At 40.2% G+C, this 22,193-nt stretch overlaps 1 protein-coding gene across 2 annotated transcripts in view; it reads left to right on the top strand.

The window, feature by feature from the left end:
- STK10 (serine/threonine kinase 10) overlaps nt 1–22,193 on the top strand; it is a 129,967-nt gene that overhangs the window by 70,000 nt on the left and 37,774 nt on the right. For both annotated transcript variants that reach the window (XM_060765099.2, XM_060765098.2), the window contains exon 2: nt 15,886–16,050. In XM_060765099.2, the coding sequence (XP_060621082.2) occupies nt 15,886–16,050 (165 nt within the window). The remainder of the gene's footprint in view (nt 1–15,885; nt 16,051–22,193) is intronic.

The following is a 22,193-nucleotide window of genomic DNA, read 5'->3' as shown; positions in this document are numbered from 1 at the left end:
CCTCTCTCTCTCTCTCTCTCTCTCTCTCTCTCTCTCTCCCTGGCCTCAGTTGATTTCAATGGCTGAAAACTGAGTTCAAAGCATAAAAGTTGTTTGCACTCAGCTAACTCAGCAGGAGCGAGAGGAGAGAAGAGGGTGAAGTCTTGACCTTTTGGAAGATGCTGGCTCTTCTGCCTAGGGCAATGGTTCTCAACCTGTGAAGTCCCATGTATTTTGGCCTACAACGCCCAGAAATCCCAGCCAGTTTACCAGCTGGGGGACCCACAGATTGAGAACCACTGGCCTAGGAGACTCTGGTGGATGCAATACTTAAAGACAACACGTATGAGCTCTTGTCTAGATAAGTATGATTGTCAGAGGTTAGATGATGCTCAGACTGTAGTGTTGATACAGTGCATGCCATTGCTGTCTTGTAGTATTTAGCCCTTGCCTCTGAGCATTTCAGATTTAAGTATTGCCCGATGTGAAGGCTAAACATATGTTAGACTGCTCTGATGTTTTCTCAGGAAGTAACAGCTGCATTTCATAATCCCGCCAGCCTTGGGCATCTTATATTTCTGGCACAGGGGCATTCACCTGCTGAGTTCTCTGTATGATTTTAGGTCTTTGAACATTACCCGGGGGGGGGGGGGGGTGTTCTTCTCCAAAACTGGTGCTGAACTATTAAAGTTCCTTTTGCTGTCTAGTGGGAAGAGAAGGATTGAGAAAAGGAAAGCCTTAAATCTTCCAGTCTGAATGTCAGCATTTTTCCTGGCTGGCAATTCACAATAGACATGAAGTAAAGAATGCGTTTCTGAACAAAACACTCCTTTATTTTTAACAGTGGGAGAGTGCTGCTATCAGATAAAAAATATCTTTTAAAATAGTAAGAGGAAGTTTTAAATGCTACCAGGAGCAATTTAATTATGTTTGCCTGCCCTTTTCATTCCCTATCCATTCCATTGTCCCCATTTCATACCAAAATAGTCTAGAATGCCTTTACACCACATGATGTATAAAAGGAAGATGTAGACAAACTGCATTTGAAACTGTCACAAGTTGGATAGGGTGATTTAAGAATAAAATCTGCTGTCGGGAACTCAACATAGCCATACCTGAAACAGGCAGTAGTGCTGTGATTTCGTTCTTAAGCAGTTGTACTTGATGCTTGTCTGTGTTTTACTGTGTTAGATTGGCAAGCACGGGACCAACACAAATTGCAGTGCAGCCCTTCTGTCTGGTTTGCTGCTCAAACCAAAACTTTGTCCAAGCTGACAAGTATCATCCTCAGGTTTTATCTACTTAAATTAAAAATTTCTAAAGAAAAAAGGCCAACCATAGATCTGATTAATTTAATACTTTACTAAGCACATTTCATTATATTTTTCCATTGTGTGCTGCTGTTCGGTAGGTTTAGGGCATATATCTTCATTGTTGCCATTTAGTGTCATTACAAGTTCTGAGGAATTTTTCTCCTTTCAACTATTCCTCACTTACAGGTATGGAGCTACCTCAGGCTAAGCCCAAAGAAATCAACCTCACATGCATCCATTGTTTCATAGATCTTAAAATAACCCCAGAATATATAGTTCTCTTTGATGTCCTTAGTGTTGACAAAGGGTGCGAGATGGTACCCATATGATTAGATAACAAGAGCCCAAACCTGTTTTGGAAGGAAAAAATGTATTGCTAGTCACAAAAGTTGCCCTTTTATTGGGACAATTTAATGGCATATGAAACTTCACAACCCTGTCATCATGATAACCAACATATATAAATATTTGAAAGGGTGTCACATTGAGGAGGGGCAGGCTTGTTTTCTGTTGTTATAGAGCAGGCCTGCAGAACATGCAGCTCCCACAAGCTAGTGGGATGGCCCACTGAGCATTGCTGCCATTTTCCTTTGTCACCACTACCCACCCACCCCCCTTAAGGAGAGGTAAGAAAAAAGAGAGGGAAGGAATTTGGAAAGTATGGTATGGTGGTTTGAACCCTCTGGTAGATTTTAGGCAAATCACACTTTCTCAGCCTCAGAGGAAGACAAAAGCAAATCCCCTTTGAATAAATCTTGGCAAGAAAACTCTATGATAGGGTCACCTTAGGGTTGCCCTAAGCCTGAAATGACTTGAAGGCACACAACAACAACAACAACAACAACAGTCCTAATTAATCATTAATTATACATTACTTGGAAAGTGAAGTTTTTGTTGGTTGGTTATGCCAGCATGTGCAGTATTGCTGGCAGAGAATGTAAAATTCTGGAAACTGACTTTGATAGATATAAATGAGGTGAGGTTTATTGAAAATGAGCTATTCAAGAGCCCAGCTGTCAGCTGAATAATCTCTCTAAAAAAAACCTACACCCACCATACCACTGGAATATTGGCCATGGGATAAAGACAGTAAAGACACCCCCCTCTCCCCAGATAGTAAGGAGTTCCATCTCTCTTCACCTGATTTAAAATACCAAGAGGTTCCAATAGGATCCTTTCAACCAAAAAATGTTGTCAGATTGCACTGAGGGAAAACATTTGTGAAAATAGTATAAAAAAGAAGCATTTTGATTTGACCCAGAATGGGTTAGAAGCTGGTAATTTCAGCAGGACATGTATGCTGTAAACATTGGTGGGACATCTACATAAGTTGGTGTGATGAAGAATCTGGGCTTTTCCCCAAAATTAGGGACTGTCAAGGCAGTTGCGCTGGTTCCTAACCAGAGCCAGAAACAGATGTCTTGACTGCCATTCTGCATTCCTTGCATTCCCACTTGCAGGTGTTGTGGTTGGTGACAGTCGTGAAACCCCCACCTCCCTTTTTATGGATGGTCTGGATGAGGGGAAGGGGGCTCCATGCCACCTCTCGACGTGTTCCAAGTGGACTGCCAAGTGGGCCCAGTCCAGCATCCTGAATGCCAAATTAGGTCCACTTTCTAGGTCAGTATAGAAGGGCTTTGGTTCTGTGTTACAGCATAGGTTCTATACAGCAGATGATGTTTATCTAAAATGTATTACTTTTGCTATAGTAAACCTGTTCTCCCTATGCTGAAATTGCAGCATTTGGTTTCTGAAGCAACAGTTTTGTCCCCCCCCCCCATTTTGCTTGAAATGTGTGTCTTTGTGTGTATATAATCAACACTTCTGTGATTGTTCTGGCCCAGCCTATTTGAAGGATCATATCTCCTCTTATGAGCCCACACAAGCCTTGAGATCATCAGAAGAGGCCCTTCCCTCAGTCCCACCAGCTTCTCAAGGTTATCTGCTTTCACTGGTTTATGATGTTTCGTTGAATGTGTATTTTATGTAATCTCTGTTTTGTAACCACTGTACGCTGCTTTGAATTCCACCCATGGGAGAAAAGCGGGATAAAATGAATAGATAATGATGATGATGTAAATACAGGCAGTGGTTGGAAGCGATTCAGCTTCTCCTACTTTCCTTGAGCAATTTTGAGTGTGCAGAATTTGGGGTCATTCTCCAAGAGCTCTTCTTCATCCTTCCATTCAATGCTACAAAAGTGATTTTCCATGATTTTTTAAAATCTATGACAATCTCCCTCTTCCACTCCCTGCGCCCACTTTGAAAAGATGGAAGTTGCTAATAGTATTGGCTCAGGGCTGACAGAAGTGTTAATGCTGATGAAAGATCACTTGGGAAAGCTCTTTTAACACATGGACATACAAAGTGATGTGGGCAATTGCGTGTCCACTTTTAATGCAGTATCTGGGTGTCCCCGATACTTTATTTATAATAGGTGTGTTATAAAGTTATGGAAGCCCCACCTACTTTAACAAGATAACATGTTCTAGAGATAACTATAGTGTTTATGCCAAAGGTCACATACGTCACACATCAAGAGTTCAATATTGTTCTCATAAAGTCAGAGGAGCTCCCTAATTATTCATCTGCCTTTTTCTCTCTGTTAGGCTATTGAACTTCTTTGGGGATATGTATTTCTTTGGGCCCATGAGGGTTGTGTTAAGTACTAGAAGATCATGAAAGAAGCATTTCTGCCATCCAGTAAGTCAGCAAAATGTTATAAATAATGTGTTGTTTTTCCCAAGTCATTGTTTCACTTCCTCTGAAATGAGAACTGAAAGACTGTTCTGGCTGTAGGCTCAAAAAGCTGGCTGGTTCCAGATCAGCTTCCGGGAGGAAATGTGATTTTGTAACCCTCTCCAGTAGCGTACAGCGTGTTATAATCTTGGTTACAGCATTTTTTTATAGGCAGTGAGAAACATTATGGGCAGGGTCTGGGTTTCCTTCCCTCTTGTTTCCCTTCTACTCAGTTCTTTTGGAATTTGGATTTCTGTGCTCTCTGAACACATGCCAAGAGCTGTTATTATAGAGTGGAAAGGAAAAGCAGCCCAAAATGCAATTGCCTATGCTGTTGACTAATGTCAGATGTGTGCCTGCAGGTTCAGAGTTTTTCCGGCCCCAAAATCTCAGAAGGCATCTCGGCTGGTGCCTGTGAAGTTGACACGCCAAGAGTCTGAGACCGGATATGTGTATCTACATCTCTGGGTAAAGCATAACTCTGGGACTTCATCCTCACCCCCACTGTTTTTGCAGGCACCCCCAATGTTTTTGCAGTTTCTCAAGTCATTCCTGATACCAAAAAATTGCTCCAAACTCCTTGGGTTAGCCTTTTTCTAGCCATTCTAATAATTCATATCCTAGAGTTTGCCATTGCCTTCTTCTAAGGCCTTGAGCACAACAAGTGGGTTTCAGTGGATGAGCCTGATCTCCCACAATACGTCTCCAGTACTCAAGCCACCCATTCTCTGCCTTAAGTACCGTTATATTTAAAAATGTAATGTTGGTTTGTAGGACACAATAAAAAAACCACTGGATGAAATGACACCAAATTTGGCCACAGGATGCCTGACAACACAAGGAGTGACCATCACTAACAAAAAAAATATAAACACACAGCGTCAAGGACTTAAAGACTCAAAATAGATAGAAGACGATACAGCGCATGTGCTACAAATACTCCCCTAGCCATGCCCTCTCCTGCAGGAGGACATTCAGATGAGGCACGCATATAGACGCAGCCCAGGCTTCAATAGCATTGAGCTGTGGCTATTAAAGTGATGACAAATTGGGTTAATTCTGCAGTGTTGGAGAAGGAGAGCAGAAAAACACACAAAAGCCATGGGCAGGTATGACAGAATGGTCTTTAAACGCCAAATAAAAGGCCCTGAACAGCTAAGAACTGATGCTTCCCTCATGAGCACTCCCACACCCTACACCATGAAGCCTCAAGTTTCCACCCTCCCAGATGCACACAAGCATAAACATAACAACAAATGCCAGTCACTTCCTTTGCCACTCTGCAAACTTCCCTCCCTGATAGGACCAACTCCAGTGCATCCTTTACAAACCTGCCACCACCCTGCCAGCTCTCATCACCACAGGCTGAACAGTGCCAGCCACAGAGCCTTCAGAGAGTTGTGGTTCCCTGCCTGGAAAGGGCCTCCCTCTCCAAAGGGACTAGGCTACAATTCCCAGACTAGAATTCCCAGAAAGCTCTGCAAGAAACAGAAAGACGTTACGCAGGCGTTGTTGCAACCCTCCACATAGAACGAGCAGGAGACAGTTGAAGGGTGCGGCCCAGTGACAGTGCTGTAACTGCCCAGGCTCCATGCTGTATTATTAGTAGGCTAAGGCTCTACATTACAGGATTACAGCGTTTTGATACCACTTCAACTGCCATGCAGCAATGTCATTCAGTCCTGGGATTCATAGTTCTGCCTTCTCTGCCAGGGAGCCCTGGTGCCAAGCTACAAATCCCAGGATTGAATGACATTGCTGCATGCCAGTTGAAGTGGTGTCAAACCACATTAATCCTGCAATGTAGATGCACCCTTAGGCCCCTTCCATACAAGTGAATGAAATCCCACATTATCTGCTTTGAAATGGAATATATGGCAGTGTGAACTCTGATAACTTAGTTCAAAGAAGATATTGTGGGGTTTTCTGCCTTGATATTCTGGGTTTTATGTCTGTGTGGATGGGCCCAGTAATGTATGTGTTTATGTGAATGTATATATACATTTATATGCAAACATATTTACATTACAATTATATATATATTATTTATAATATAATCTATATATAATTATCTCTATATAATATAGATATGACATATATATGTATATATACACACACAAACATAAACACACATATGCACACACGCGCCTGTAAACACATATATACACATACTCACAAACATAAAGACACATATAAATACACAGACACACATACCTGTAGACATTCTATATAAATAAAAAAGTAATGTCCGTTTGTGGGGGCTTCATATCTAACAAACATTTAGAATCTACAACTACAATATTTAGAATTGTGTGGCATAGATCTAGACACAGAAAGCTTCTTGCATGTTCCAGAGTAGGAAAACCACACAATCTCTACATCAACACTTACAAAGGAACAATAAGAAATATTGTGTATCCATAAGCATTAAGAAATAATATGTATTAAATACTGACACTTTCTTATTATTTTATTTCTATACCACAAGACTACGCCACAGCAAAGCATGGCCGGGCATGGCTTTATCATATATTTTAGTAAAAGACATCCAGTAATTTCATGTTTTAGTTTTTGAGTAGTCTTTTTTGCCCCTCTCAACCTTAGTCCCCCAAAACAGAAAATTGAACTGTGGACTTGAGATAATTACCCACCTTGGATCTGTAAATAGGAAAAAGCTACAAATTGTGTGACCTGCAAGAACAATGCCCGTTCCAGAAAAGGAGGATGAGAGAAGGGCATGTGTGTGTGTGCCTATTGGAGATGGGTAGGTGAGGATTATTATTGTGTCTCTCCCAGGAGCCTGGTGAATCCTTCAAGGGGCAGGGATTAGAGTAGGAATAAGCATCTTGAATTAAATCTAGTACTTAGTTTACTGGCAAATGTATTATTTAAGAACTATAGGAAGGAAGTTGGTCCATTTTGTGGGGTTGGAGGGTGGGTTGAAGGAATAAAACAATTTCCTCCAATTTTCCTGTTATTCTCCCCACCCATGTCCCCATCATGGAAGTAACCCACTTTTGTGATATGGGAAGTGGGCGGGGGGAGGGGACCAGCATAAACGGGGGAAATGGTTTGCCTCCTTCAAGTCCCCCAGCCCATAAAATGGTTTATCCTTCTCTCTCTAGCATCCCCTGGTGGCTTCCACCCAGATAACGGAACAGTACTGGAAGTTGTGCTGACTTGGTTAAGGACTGGACAGAGAACTAGTAATCAATGTGCATGTCATGTAGCGTTTCTCTTGCTATTACACACAGCTTGCTAGAGTGTGATGTATGGAATTCTCATGTAGAACAGGGTTTTTTTTACATAGCCAGTTCTTTGTTTTGAATGTAAGTTCAATTCTTGATGGCACTATTCATCTCTAAGCATTGCTGGTTTTCCGTCATCTTAAGCCTTTTGAATTTGTGAAGAAAAATGCTGATGAAAGAATACTTTTTGCAAAAAGATTTGTGTATGATAGAAGGCAACTTTGCTGTTCTTGTATATCTACTTGGCTTCATAACAAAAATGTAGTATCTCAAATGCTGTGACCCAATGCATATCATAGCTGAATGAGAATATGAATCTGGACCCCTCAAATCTCAGTCCCACACTCTAAATATGTCTGTATGTACCTTCAGGTCACCTGTCAACCGATGGTGACCCAATTAATCTCCTAGGGCTTTGTTAGACGAGGAACACACAAAGGTGGTTCTGTAGTCCGTTCCTCTGAAATATAGGCTATAGCACATGGCATTCATTAATAGCCACCCATTCAAGTACTATCCAGGGTAGACCTTGCTTAGCCTTCAAGATCACATGGTATCTGGTGCCTTTGGGTGTTTAGGCTGATTCACTCTAACCACTAAAATACCATGTCTCATCTGTGGTTCTGATTCATATATACAGGATCAATTGAGAAAGCACATATCTATAAATAAACACAAAACGAAAATTAAAATGATGAGCCAGAGGGGATCTAACATTACTTTTTTCTTTGTGTCTCCTCAGTATAAGAATGATGTTTTAGAGATTATAGTTGGACTTCCACATTTGAGGATTTGACTTTTGTGAATTTTATTATTCATCAGTTTCATTGAAATGCTTTCTTTAAATATCTCTAGGTTCTCTAAGACACTTCCAGTGGAAGTTGATGATAAAGCCAGGCTTGAGGACCTAGAGCTTCCAGGGAGGTGTTCTCTCAAACAAAAGTATATGTGTGTATTTTAATTCACAGTTTTAACACTTTCATGGGGCCGTGCACTCCTAACCCCAGTAACTGTGGTAGGCTTACTATCATCATCATAGTTGATCACTCATGGCCGAGTATGATTGTCTTCCAAGAGCAGAGTCTTGGTTGTGGGTCTGTAAGTGGCTGTAGAAACCTATTCTGAATCTGCATGGTCTTTTGCAATGAGGACATAAATTTTCCAATGGAAGGTAGTCACAACTGTGTTTACTTGACACGCCTTCCTCTTGGCATGTTTCTCCCTTTCACCCTCTATTTATGCCTCTGCAAAATCCATAGCACTGTTAGTAACAGCTGACCCTCAGGCAGAATGCTCAAGGGCCAGGGTTTCCCAGTTCTCTGTGTTTATGCCACATTTTTGTAAATTAACTGTAACCCGTCTTTACATTTCTTTTGCTGTTCACCAACATTCTGTTTTCCATTGTTGAGTTGAGAATGGAGTAACTGCTTTGGGAGATAGTGATCAGGCATTCAGACAATGTGGCCAGTCCAGTAAACTGGATGGCTTCAATGCTGATTGTCTTTTCTTCTTCCAGAATGCTGACATTTATCTGTCTTGGCTTCCCAAGAGATTTGCAGGGATTTTAGAGGCAGGTCTAGGTAGCAGAAATAGTCAATATTTTCTAGTGTTACACCATTAAGGTTTATTTCTGGCATTGCAGAGAGATTTGTTGGTGCCTCAAGGTAGAGCACTTCAGTTTTCTCAGTATTAAGTGACAGGCTAAGCTTTTCACGTGCTTCTTGAAAAGTGTTTAAAGTGGCTTATAGATCTTCCTCTGAATGAGCACAGACTACACTGTCATCAGCATATTGGGGGTTCTATAACATAAGTTGTGAACTTACTTTTTGCTTTCAGTTAGTTCAGATTAAAGAGCTTGCCATCTGTCCAATATGTGATCTCCACACCAGTGGGAAGCTTCCCACCAACAAGGTGTAAAATCATAGCTATGAATCATAGACTTACTGTATTTTGATCTAATTATAAATTTGGATGGTGGTCCATCTGCTGCATGAAAGACCCCCAACCAAAAGGAACTTGAGCTTTACACTCTCGAAAACACACATAACTCCAGCTTCCTTTCCTACCTTTGAGGCGTGACTGTGTAACAAGGTATCACTGTGTTGTGGTTGACTTTCTAACACGCTTAATGGAAAAAAAAGGCATTTTTAGTGGCTCTTCTGAAAGCAAGCTGAGCAAACCACGGAAGGAAAGGCAGAGCTCTTGCAAGGGGCTCACAGTTCCTCACAAGTGAAACATTGTTAATAGCTCTCAGCTGCAGAGTGTAACCAGAAGTATGGAAGGGAGGGTCACCTGGTTCATTGCAGCAGAATTTCCCTTAAGCAATTTTGTGGTAGGATACCCCACCCTGTCCACAGACTGATCATGGTCACTCTGACCATTGTTTTTGTCTTATACATTGATGACATTCTTCAAGTGTAAATCCTTACACAGACCAAAAAGGCATGCAAAGGGAGAGCATAAAGAAAGTTTTGAATGGTTACTTTTGCAAGAGTTAGTGATAGGGAGTGGGGTGCTATAATTTCCAATATCACCCAGCGAGCAAAGCTAGGGGCTATGTAGGCTGTAAAAATTCTGGGAGTTGTAGTCTAAAATAGTGAAACTTCCAAGCTATAGCTGCTGCGAATACAAGATATTTATTTATTTATTTATTTATTTGCTATACTTGTATACCGCTGTTTCTCAGCCTAGACGGCGACTCAACGCGGTTTACAACAGAATATAACAATCGACAGTATACAGTTTAAAAGCATAAAAACTTAATACACAATATCTGCTGGGATTTGGTTCCAGGGCTTCCTGTAGATACCAAAATCAATGGATGCTGAAGTCCTGTTATACACAATGGCATAGTAAAATAATGTCCCTTCTACAAAATGGCAAAATTAAAGTTTGCTTTTATATAAAAAAAATGGAATAGTTTCAAGCCATATATGGCTGAATCCATTAATACAGAATATCTGGATACAGAGGATCGACTATAAGCTCAACAGAGGAAATACCAGGAAGAAAATTCTTAAGAGGCAGCCTTCACATAGGCAGCCCTATAAGGACTGAGCATGTTCACTGGACATAAAATGTTGAGGGCTGGAGGGAGGATGTGTGGAATAGTGTAAGCTAAGAAATTGCAAGTTTGGCAGGCTGACCAGCATCCTGAGTAGAAATAATCTACACTTCATCCTTTTGTATGTCTCATTCATTTAGAAATAAATACTACTGAAACCCTTTAGAAACCTTTTCACAATTCATTTATCAATGTAGTTTAAAGTGTCACAGTTTCTGACTGTAGAATGTTTCAACTGTTTTTCCTTTGCAAATCAAACCTGGAAGCTTATTCCACAAGAAAAACCAAACTGAGCCACATGTGAGATGGAATGTCAACGCGTGAGCTTGCCTTTCTCAAAGGCTTTGTTTCCTATTTTGTATTGCTACATGTCTTTATGTGGATTCCAACCTATGTCAGCTCTTTTCCAGGATTTTGTTGGCAAGATTTCATCAGAAGAAGTTTTCTATTGCCTTCCTCTGGGGCTGAGAGAATGTGGCTTGCCTGAGATCACCCAGTGGTTTTCCAGGGCTGGGTGAGGATTTCAAATCCCAAGGTGGTACTCGGACCAGTACACCACCCTGGCTCCCCTTGTCGCCTGGTACTGATTATTAAAAGTATTTCACCAGACAGAAAACTGAAATATGTTGTGTATGTACACATAATTCTTAAAGGTAATGTTTAAAAGAAGTCTTCAGATGCCTTGGTACTTTCCTTTTCTCTCTCTCTCTCTCATATTTGATATGCTGCAATGAAACCTGCAAAGTGAAACCACATAATTGGCACTTTTGTAAAACCTCTCAGAATTGACCTTGTACCGGGAAAGCGTAATGGGATTGTGTCTTGAAAGTAAACCAATGGAAGGATTTCAATGGATCTACATTCCATTTGTCATTCTTTGTTTTATAAAATGTAATTTATTGTCACGTAAACACCCTTCTTAATCACTCTTAAATTGAAAATGACCGAAAGATTTTCCCTGAGGCAATAACCACTGCCTGCTATAAACTTAACTTCATATATTCCTTTCTTCCCTGACTGGCTATTCTAGAATTGCTATTCTATTATTCAGCTGATGTACTTTCCAATTCAGTTGTTCACTTATATTGCCCCCATTAATTTAATAGGATTTACCATGTTGTAAATTTAATGATTGAAAAGTAATATAAAAACTCTTTATCTTAGTCATCTCAGTATGCATTTAAATACACTATTCCCATGTTTGATATCAACTTTCATTTTCCCATCTATATTGACTTTCCCATAAGTATTCTTTTTTTAAAAGTATGACAATGTCTTGCACTTAAATGGAAAAACGGACTGAGTGTGTGGAAAGAGCAGACAAGCCACAGAATGGAGTGTCAGGATAAAGACAGCAGATGGTGTGAGGCTTAATTCTTCCTTTTCTCTGTTGCTTTTCCACTACTGATTGTGACTCATCCCCTTCTTGATCAGAGCTTGGAAAAGTTGTTGTATTCCAAAAAAGTAACTTTCTCCAAGCTGTGCTCTTGATACTTTTCTGTAGTAAAAAGAGAAGCCGGTATATTCATATTGCAGGTGGAATGTGCTTGTCCCACTATTAGAGAGCTGCTATCCTGTTACTTTGCACAGAAAAAAACCTGTTTTCCACTGCATCCCACCTGTCCCAGTGGTAGTCACTGGTTAGTACTTCGGTTCTATGTAGTGTTGCTGGAAAGTGAAACTATCTTTAAAGGCAGAACTGTGTTCTCTGAGGGTATGTTTCATAATCCTTTAGAACAGTGGTTCTCAACCTGTGGGTCCCCAGATGTTTTGGCCTTCAACTCACAAAAATCCTAACAGCTGGTAAACTGGCTGGGACTTCTAGGAGTTGTAGGCTAAAACACCTGGTTGAGAACCAGTGCTTTAGAAATACATCACAAAAAAAGTCCTTCTGCTTCCTCTGGCATTTACAGCTGGCTGAAAGGGATGTATCCCTCAAACTAGGAGTGTAAAATGAAGAATCTCCTAGTGGTAAAGTAGTTTGGAGGCCACTGATCTGTCACTTGCAGTTGTTGGGTGAAGACTTTCACCACTCTGTAACACGGGGGACGGGGGGGGGGGGGTCCAACAAAGACCTTCTTCCTGAGCATAGATCAGGATTTTCCTATTTCTTGCTCCACATTGCAAGCTGGAGAACGTTACATTATCTTTTGACCTGCTATTTTCTTGATACATGGCTGCAGAGAGCAGCGCCACAAGAAAACTACAGTAAGAAGAATTGAGGAAGGGAAAGTAGTCTGATTTTCTCTTTCTCAAGGAAGGAAAGAGGTTTGTTGACACACAAGGCACACTCAGCATTAGTCTTTAAATGTTATCCATTATACTATTTATGCTGGCTTTAGCTGATCTCATGTGCCCCCCCTCTCTCGTGTGCATGTTTGCGTCTACATTAATAAAATGTGTTTGGTTCAAGTGCACCTTGAATGTTTATGCTGGAAATGGATCTTTTTATAAACTCTCTATACAGATGCCAAACAGAGGCCTTAACAGAAAGCAATAATGTAGTTAGCAAAAAAACCTCTCAAAACTATTTTATTTGAACTATGTGTTATATGAGAATTTGCTTGAAAAATAAAACTGCATACTTCAGTGAACAGAGAAAAGAATAGGGTACATCCAGAGAGTTTACTGTGTCCAGAGTGCCAGATAGTAATCTGAAAATATTGCATTGTATTTGTGCAAACTGGTCAAGGTTACCTAATAAGGCCTGCAGTACTCTTGGTTGTTGTTCTGTGTGTTTATGTGTGAGCATGCCTTTTTTATCTTGTGAAATCTTGTTCTAAGTAAGCCCAGTGTCCCTTTTTGCTGTTGGATTAAAAGATGCATTTTAAGAATCCCTGTTAAGGATCACTCTCTTGCTTGTGACAGTGACTCTCTCTGTGTCATATGTTGTTGTTGTTCATTCGTTCAGTCATCTCCGACTCTTCGTGACCTCATGGACCAGCCCACGCCAGAGCTCCCTGTCAGCCGTCACCACCCCCAGCTCCTTCAAGGTCGTCCAGTCACTTCAAGGATGCCATCCATCCATCTTGCCCTTGGTCGGCCCCTCTTCCTTTTGCCTTCCACTTTCCCCAGCATCATTGTCTTCTCTAGGCTTTGCTGTCTCCTCATGATGTGGCCAAAGTACTTCAACTTTGTCTCTAGTATCCTTCCCTCCAATGAGCAGTCGGGCTTTATTTCCTGGAGGATGGACTGGTTGGATCTTCTCGCAGTCCAAGGCACTCTCAGAACTTTCCTCCAACACCACAGTTCAAAAGCATCTATCTTCCTTCGCTCAGCCTTCCCTAAGGTCCAGCTCTCCGTAGGTGACTACAGGGAATACCATGGCTCTGACTAGGCGGATCTTTGTTGCCAGTCTGATGTCTCTACTCTTTACTATTTTATTGAGACTGGACATTGCTCTCCTCCCAAGAAGTAAGCGTCTTCTGATTTCCTGGCTACAGTCTGCATCTGCAGTAATCTTTGCGTAATCTCTGTGTCATATAAAAAAGGGCAAATGCGTGAACTAGCCCTAACTCCAGTGGACTGGGGAGTTCAGACATAAATATTTCCACTTCATGAATTTTGAGTGGCCCTGATGTGAGCTTGTGAATTGCCATTGTGTTGTATTCAGTAAGTTATTAGAGATGGGTGGAGGAGCTTCATGCGACTCAGCCAGACCAAAGTAAAAACAAACAAACTAAAGGTATATGTTGTGGTCCAAGATGGGCTATTTTTCAGGAGAGGTCACACTTTTCTCACCTTTTCCAAAGACTAGCTCCTCAGTTAAGGAGTTGCTCCAGTGGTTAGTACTTCGGAAGGGCTGGCAATTCTTTCACTGATGTGACATGACCACATAGGGAAGCTGACCGCATAGAGAAGCTGATGAGGAAACACAGCATATAAACTATCTACAGACCCACCAATAAAGTCCAACAAATGCTACGTTCAGCAAAGGACAAGAGGGATCCTCTCACTTCTGCAGGAGTCATAGAATCATAGAATCATAGAGTTGGAAGAGACCTCATGGGCCATCCAGTCCAACCCCCTGCCAAGAAGCAGGAATATTGCATTCAAATCACCCCTGACAAATGGCCATCCAGCCTCTGCTTAAAAGCTTCCAAAGAAGGAGCCTCCACCACACTCCGGGGCAGAGAGTTCCACTGCTGAACGGCTCTCACAGTCAGGAAGTTCTTCCTAATGTTCAGATGGAATCTCCTCTCTTGTAGTTTGAAGCCATTGTTCCGCGTCCTAGTCTCCAAGGAAGCAGAAAACAAGCTTGCTCCCTCCTCCCTGTGGCTTCCTCTCACATATTTATACATGGCTATCATATCTCCTCTCAGCCTTCTCTTCTTCAGGCTAAACATGCCCAGTTCCCTAAGCCGCTCCTCATAGTCTACCGTGTACCATGCAACTGTGGACAAGTCTACATAGGGACCACCAAACGCAGCGCCCAAACACGAATAAAGGAACATAAAAGGCACTGCAGACTACTTTAACCAGGGAAATCAGCCATAGCAGAGCACCTGATGAACCAACCTGGACACAGCATTTTATTTGAGAACACAGAAATGCTGGACCACTCTCACAACCACCATGTCAGACTACACAGAGAAGCCATTGAAATCCACAAGTATGTGGACAATTTTACCAGAAAGGAGGAAACCATGAAAATGAACAAAATCTGGCTACCAGTATTAAAAAAACTCTAAAATTGCAACAGCACAACAACAGAGAGGAAGCAGGCAGGGACATCTAATCACCTCTTAACAAAAGTTTGCTCCAGGCACAGTCACCCCATTGTATGCTAATCAAGGTGGTCAGTTGAAACATTCACACCTAGCTCCAGCAGACAAGAGTCCTTTATCTCACCCTGGTCATTCCACAGATATATAAACCCCTTTTCCTAGTTCTAACAGACCTCACTACCTCTGAGAATGCTTGCCATAGATGCAGGTGAAACATAGGAGAGAATGCCTCTAGACCATGGCCATACAGCCTGAAAAAAAACTACAACAACCCGATGTGACATGACTTTAATCAGATTAATATAAAGATCTAGATGGCTCTTCCAATCTATAGGGTCAGTTTGCTAGATTTCCAGAATGCTCCTAGTGAAGAACATAAGACATTAAGGAAGCCTTGGTTTGGGTCTCCTCCTTTTTCTTAAGCATCCTGTCTGCTGTATGTCTGTTCATGCTGATGGTCGCTTAGAAATAATTTATCTTTCTGTTTTCAACCGGATGCTTTCTGGATGTGTTAGACTAAGCCTCCTTTACCTTAATGTGTCCAAGGGAAATGGCCAGCTATAGTTGGTGAGAGTTGTAAAAGATGAAATCTGGAATTTGTGAGGTTTAGAAGATTCTTTGGGTCCTCACAAATTTCATTTTGACATTTTTCTCATATTGCCTGTTTACCATGTGTAGCTGACTGAATTGTGTTAGGGTTGATGGCTTAAAACACACATTCTGCTAGGTTTAATGAAATGCACATGCGTGTCACACATATCTAGCATGCTATAGAGACTGTTTCATTTGTGATCTTTTTGCTTTTGTTTTTGCAGGCCAGAAACAGAGAGACTGGTGCATTAGCTGCTGCCAAAGTCATTGACACCAAGAGTGAAGATGAGCTGGAGGACTACATGGTAGAGATTGAGATCCTTGCAACTTGTGACCATCCTTATATTGTAAAGCTCCTGGGAGCTTTTTACCATGACAGCAAATTATGGGTAAGGTGATTTTTTTTATGTCACACCCTTTCAGGTTAAAATAGCCCTTCAGGGAAATAGAAGACTTGAGGATGAGGCATTGCTTGCAAATCAGCCAGTGCTAGATTCAAGTAGTTTTGCATTTGAATAATTTCATATCACTTTTTCAGATATCTCAGAGCTGCAAATTTCTTCTGTGATTTTCTCCATCATTACAATAATACTTGTTTTTAGAGTTCATATTAGTGTGTTTTATCTTTGCCTAGCACTAATAATAAATTGTGAAAAATTGGGGATTTAAACCCCGGATTTCTGCATCTTTGTTCTGAAAAACCTTTCAGCCTAGTTGCTTGTCTAAGCTGAAAAAAGTCATCTCCCTTACTATAAGGATCATGTTTTTAGTGACGAGACCTTAGTGAATGGTTATTATAGTAATTGTGTATTAATTGTGTATTAGATTAGGTTATTAAGTGTTTTATATTGGTGTTGAATTTTGCTGTGTCTTGTGAACCGCCATGAGTCACCTCCGGGCTGAGAACAGCGGTATAGAAGTAAAGTAAAGTAAGTAAGTAAATAAATAATCAGAATATATCTCAATGAGCCATCTTTTCTGCCTGCAATGTTTTCACATTAAATGAAGCATTATCTTAGAAAGTAATTAATCAAGTGTTGCTTATCAGACAAGATTTTGTATTTATCTAACTTTTTTATATAATTTCTGTTGCTTGTTGTTTAAAAGGCCTTTTTTCGAGAAACATTAGTTGAGTTTTTTGCTGACTCAGTCAATGTCTTGTTTTAGATGCAACCTTAAGTCATCATCTAGTAGTACTCATTTTTAATTGGTTTGGAATCCAATGCAAACTTCCAAGAAGGTGCTGGCATTTTCGGCAACATTTTAGCACTATTCTCATCCTGCAGCAAGCTGCCTCTTTGTAACTATCATATTTCACATTGAGTTGCCAAAGTAATGTTATTAAAAGTGTTTCTTAAAACAAAAGTGAGAGTGGAATCAGAATACCCTGACATAATATAAAACCAAAGAATATGAAGAGAAAAGATGGTTTTGTCCAATAAGAATGTCTATTTGTTAATTCTAAATGATTTCTTATATTGCTTTTGTTCCTTAAGTGAGAGGGAAATGAAGGACATGAAAGACACTATTCTTCTTTACATAATTGTGATTGAAAAGGCTGCAGTGTTTGAGTGGGAGTTAGGCCTTAGGGGAAGGAGGCATTGGAAAAGTAGAATTAAAGTGGGATAATGGGAAATGGATGAGATGATTCAGAAGCTTGCCCTGCCTACCACTGTCTAGAGGAGCCAATCATGATGGTTTAGAACACATTTTCCTGAAAAAAAGACCTGTTTGTTTAAACATGTACTGCCATTATTGAATACTTCTTAAAAACAAAGAAAATGTTTGAATTGACAGACATTCTGCCCTTAAGAATTACACAAAAATGATTCAGAAAAAGATGCGGGAGCAGGGAGGAACAGGTAATGCCTTGTTTTTTTCATCCATTGTGGTGCTACCTCGGTCTTGACACAGGAAAACTTAAGCATAATGGCTTCCATGTTTTAAGTAAAATACTAGCAGCTGAATTACTTTGCTCCATTTCTGAAGAGGAAACTGCCTTTGTCTCTGACTCCTACTCACAAGCTGTCGTAGTCTTCGGCGCTCCTAGTTCTTCCAGCCTTCATTGGCTTTGCACACAGTCCTAAAATGCTTTCCAGCCCTTGTTTTGCTGCACCTATGAAGCTTTGGTAGCTAACACCATTGTTTATAGCAAAACAATTCTAAGCAGGCAGCAATAGTAATGGACACCTTTTTGGCCAAATTACAAAGAGTGCACTTTTTGCCACTGTACATTAAATTCGGCAGCAAATACTTTTTTTATTTCAGGGTTTTGAAAATTGAGGTGTGCATTAGATTTGATGGTGCATTATTAGACTTGAGTAAATATTGGTAAGAGTCCAGCAACACTGGAGTCAGAACAGGTGCCATATCTATGGCTGTTAAAGTCACCAATTACTGCTCTTTGTTGCCTATCGAAGTTCTCAGAAGAGGATAAACAAAACTCTTCATTGGGGGCTTGTACATAGAGGTAATCATGATGTTATGAAGCTCTACTGTTAAAACCTCTATATTGTTTTCTTTTGTGTTATGGGTACTGCTAACTTGGAGGCCTGGTTTTATAAAGACAGCACTTCCATTCTGCGTATGTGGTCTTTCCACCATTAAGATCATTCCTGGAACTTTTGATTGTTTTTGTTATTTATCCCTCTGTGTTTCTTGTACACACAACACATCACATTTCTTATCGAGACATAGTTCATAAAGGAACTGTTATTTGGCTGCTGACATGCCTTCGATGTTAATTGAGATTATAGTCATAATTAGTCCTGAAAAGGTCCGTCTGTTTGGTTGGTTGGTTGGTTGCATACTGCAAGTAGTTTCTGATATGAGAGAATCAGCCATCTACAAAGACATTTCCCAGGGGACACCCAGATGTGTTAATATCTTGTGGGGAGGCTTCTCTCATGTTCCCCTACTGTAGAATGACTCCACTTTAATTGCCTATGGAATCTTGGGGTCTGTAGTTTGACAAGATGTTGAGCCTTCTTTGCCAAATAATGCTGGTAACTGATCAAACTACAAATTCTAGGATGGCATAGCATTGAGCCCTGGCCATTTCATTAGAGATGGTGTTGTTCAAAGAGGAGTTCCAGGTGCAACTCCTGAAGCTGAAGCACCCCAGGTCTAAAGATACCTATGACCATAGGATTACACAAGAGTCCAGAGTAGAGGCAAACAGTTTATTGCAAAAACCATACAAAAGGTATGTAATAAAAAAGCAGGGATAAGGAAATAAGTTGTAGAATAAAAAATCAGGAATCAATTGTCTCTTATAAATCCAAAAGCAATATAGTCCAAGGATGGTCCAAAAATACAAAGGCATCTTAAATCCATAAGCAAAATTTGAACCAAAATACAAAACAAGAACATGGAGAATTCCCAGAATACCTAAATCCTAAAAACAAGACTTGAAACAAGAACTAGAGAACCCAGGCCTTTACTTGAAAGCCATGTTGCCTGAACTGAAATCAAGAGTGTGTTCTAGTTCCTAATAAACTGACATGAAAGCAGTTCCATTCTGCCATGGAATTTCTGCTTCCCATGAAGCCATGTTAATCTACAAAGCTGGCTATCTGCTCTAATCTAATGTGCCTCCTTGCTTAGGTCAGTATCACCAGGTGCTTTCCCATGAGAGTTTCTCATCAATTCATCTTTGCTAGATTCCTTATCTACAGAGGATGATGCCAACTCCTGTGACTGGCCTTGAAGTTCAGAGGCAAGTACATTCTCAAGTCTCTGTGCCTGCATCTCTATCTGAAAAATTTTCGCTTTCTTGGCCTGCATCAGAATGAATCCCAGGAAAGCCCACACTACCATCTGACTCTTAAGTCATTGGTGAACCTATCAGCCCCCGGCTGCTGTGATTCTGCTGAGCTACATCAGAAACAGCTTCACCTTTTGCTTTGGCTCAGCACTAAAATTACTGTATGATGCAAATCTAATGCGCACCCCAATTTTGGCAAGGTCACTTAGTCTTAAAAGGTAAACATTAGATTCAAGTAAATGGTATATTCATCACACTAGATTGAGGCAACTGTAACCGTATATGGTTAGACCAGTCCTCTGCGGCAAAAGAATACACAACGCCCACTGTTATGCTATTTCTACTACAAGGTACTTCCGCTGCATTGGGTTTTGGTCTATAGATTGTCAAGACTAGAAACTCGAGTGGAAGCATGCCCAAAGAAATCAAGTCTTTGGAATTTGTCAGTCTTCTCAGAATTATTTTAAGGTTAAAATGGATTATCAGTCAGGCCTGCAATACAAGCACAAGCATGCAGACTTTCCTGAAAACAAAGCACCTACAGATTCTTTTATTAATATGGAATCATTCTCTCAAGGAAGCTGATTAAACTAGTGACTCAATTTCAATAAAAGCTCGACATCCTTTTGAAAGCAGTACTTAGCTGTCCTTGTTGATTAAAATTTAAGCACATCTGGGTTTAACAAATTATCTATTTTGAAGAGATGCCAGTCAAAAAGATCTTAAAGAGACACAATTATGGGCCACCCCAATTGCATATGTAAATTTTGATAAAGTTTGGAAAACGCAGTTTTAAAAAGTTGCTGCACCATGATGAGATCTCCTATTCCTATCTGGATTAGATTTTTTCCCCACATATTCTAGGTGGATAGTCACACCTTTCTGTAAATTTACAGATCTTGGTTTTTACGTGAACTCTAAAATGAAGCTGTTTTACATAGCTTTTTTATATAATTCTTTCTGGTCTATAGTTTTTGCTCTGTTTGTATGTACATGCATGTATATGTGCTTAGCTACGAAAAGAGAAGGATTCTAATTCTGCAGAGACTTTTCATACGAATTGTGGAAAATATGGAAAAGGAAAAAGCACTTGGTGCTTTGCTGACATCTTGTCATTGGGATGTGTGTATGTGTTGGTTCCCTAACACTCATAAACATGCATATTTCCTGTAGCTGTTGTTAAAGACAATGAAAGACTTATCAATTAAGCTTTGTTAACTTGACTTTGGATTTTGTGCAGACTTTTCTGTATCCATTGTTATGCTGCCTTTTAGGATTTCTGTATCCTTGGGTTCTCTTAAAATAAGTGAAAAATCAAGTAGATTGTACTTGGATCTAGGAAAGATGGATCCAGTAATCCCTCTGTCATGATCAAGACTTAAGCTAACTTCTATCTGGTCCTCCGTCTTTCCTTATGTCAAATGGGAACTGTTCACAACTTAAACATTGTAAACCATCTGGGAATACTCACTCACTGGGAGGAGTAGATGGACATGAAGTTCAATCAGTAATGTATTGAATGAAAAACATCTTAGAAAACCATGTGAGAAACGGATATGAGTGAATTTTTTTAAAAAATGTTTACAGCTTCTATTTGTAACAAAAGTTTACAAAAGTGTACTCTGAACTGTATTTTTTGTTTACCTGAAGCATTCCTTCTTTTTCCCCCTCTTGACATGAAGTTGTGGGTGATGGGTGACTTTGCTGAATATTTTCCCACTTAGCTATTTTGTTCAAGAAAAATCAGGCATTATTCCTGAGCCCCCTCATGAATAGTGCTGTTGTGTTGTAAAGGAATAATGGCAAAATGGTCACAATCTGTTTTACAGAATGTTAGTCATTTAAATTCCACCTACTGAATACTTGCATGCCAGACAAGCTGTTGACATTTGATGTATTTTTCCCCCATTGATAATTGTTTTGTGTTCTGTGAAGTCACCAGAAATCTGCTATAGCTTTTGTGCAATTTTGTGCATGCCTAGGAAGTAAGGGTGAATTTTTTAATCTTGATATTTCTGTTTTGGTTTGTATATTTTATTTTCAGACTTGATTCCTGTTCAGGGAAGACAAAACTGCATTTAGATAGTTTGTAATTCATTACAGAAGTTAGGTTTCTTTACTATGGGCCTAATCACACTAGAGAATGAATCTACTTTAAATCCAGTTTCGGCCTCCTGCAGAATTCTGGGGTTTGTAGTTTAGGGAGGAGCCTTTAACAGTCTCACTAAACTACAAACCCCAGAATTCTGCAAGAAGCAGAAATCAGATTTAAAGTGGATTCATTCTCTAGTGTGATGAAGTAGCCTGTGTTCAAGAAACAAGTGAAAAAGGCAAGACACTGCTCAAAAGATTCATAGCATCATAGAATTGGAAGAGATTGCAAGGGCCATCTAGTCCAACCGCCTGCCATAAAGAATACAAAATCAAAGGACTCCTGACAGATTTGACATAAAGGTCCACAGGATGACCTCCTGAAAATTAACTCTTCTACAATTATGGAATGTTGCATTTCTCCCCCCCCCCCCCCAACACATTTCTTTTTTTCCTTTGGCATTGCTAATTTATAGGTTCCTTATGCATTTTGAGTGTTGTCCTATTAAGTTTGGCATTGACAAATTTATCTGTAAAGATCTGTATGATCTTTACAAGGCTGTTAGTAGCTTGGTGTTGCACAAAGTGTCAGAAGTAGATGATGGACCCATACTCCAGACTGTGGCCTAGAGTATGGTTGCATCCCTTAGAATAATTGGCATGATAGGCACTCGT

Source organism: Anolis sagrei, chromosome 2 (genome assembly GCF_037176765.1).
Source record: "Anolis sagrei isolate rAnoSag1 chromosome 2, rAnoSag1.mat, whole genome shotgun sequence".
NCBI lineage: Eukaryota > Metazoa > Chordata > Lepidosauria > Squamata > Dactyloidae > Anolis > Anolis sagrei.
Note: the sequence above shows the minus strand (reverse complement) of the source record. Positions and strands in the feature narration are given on the sequence as shown.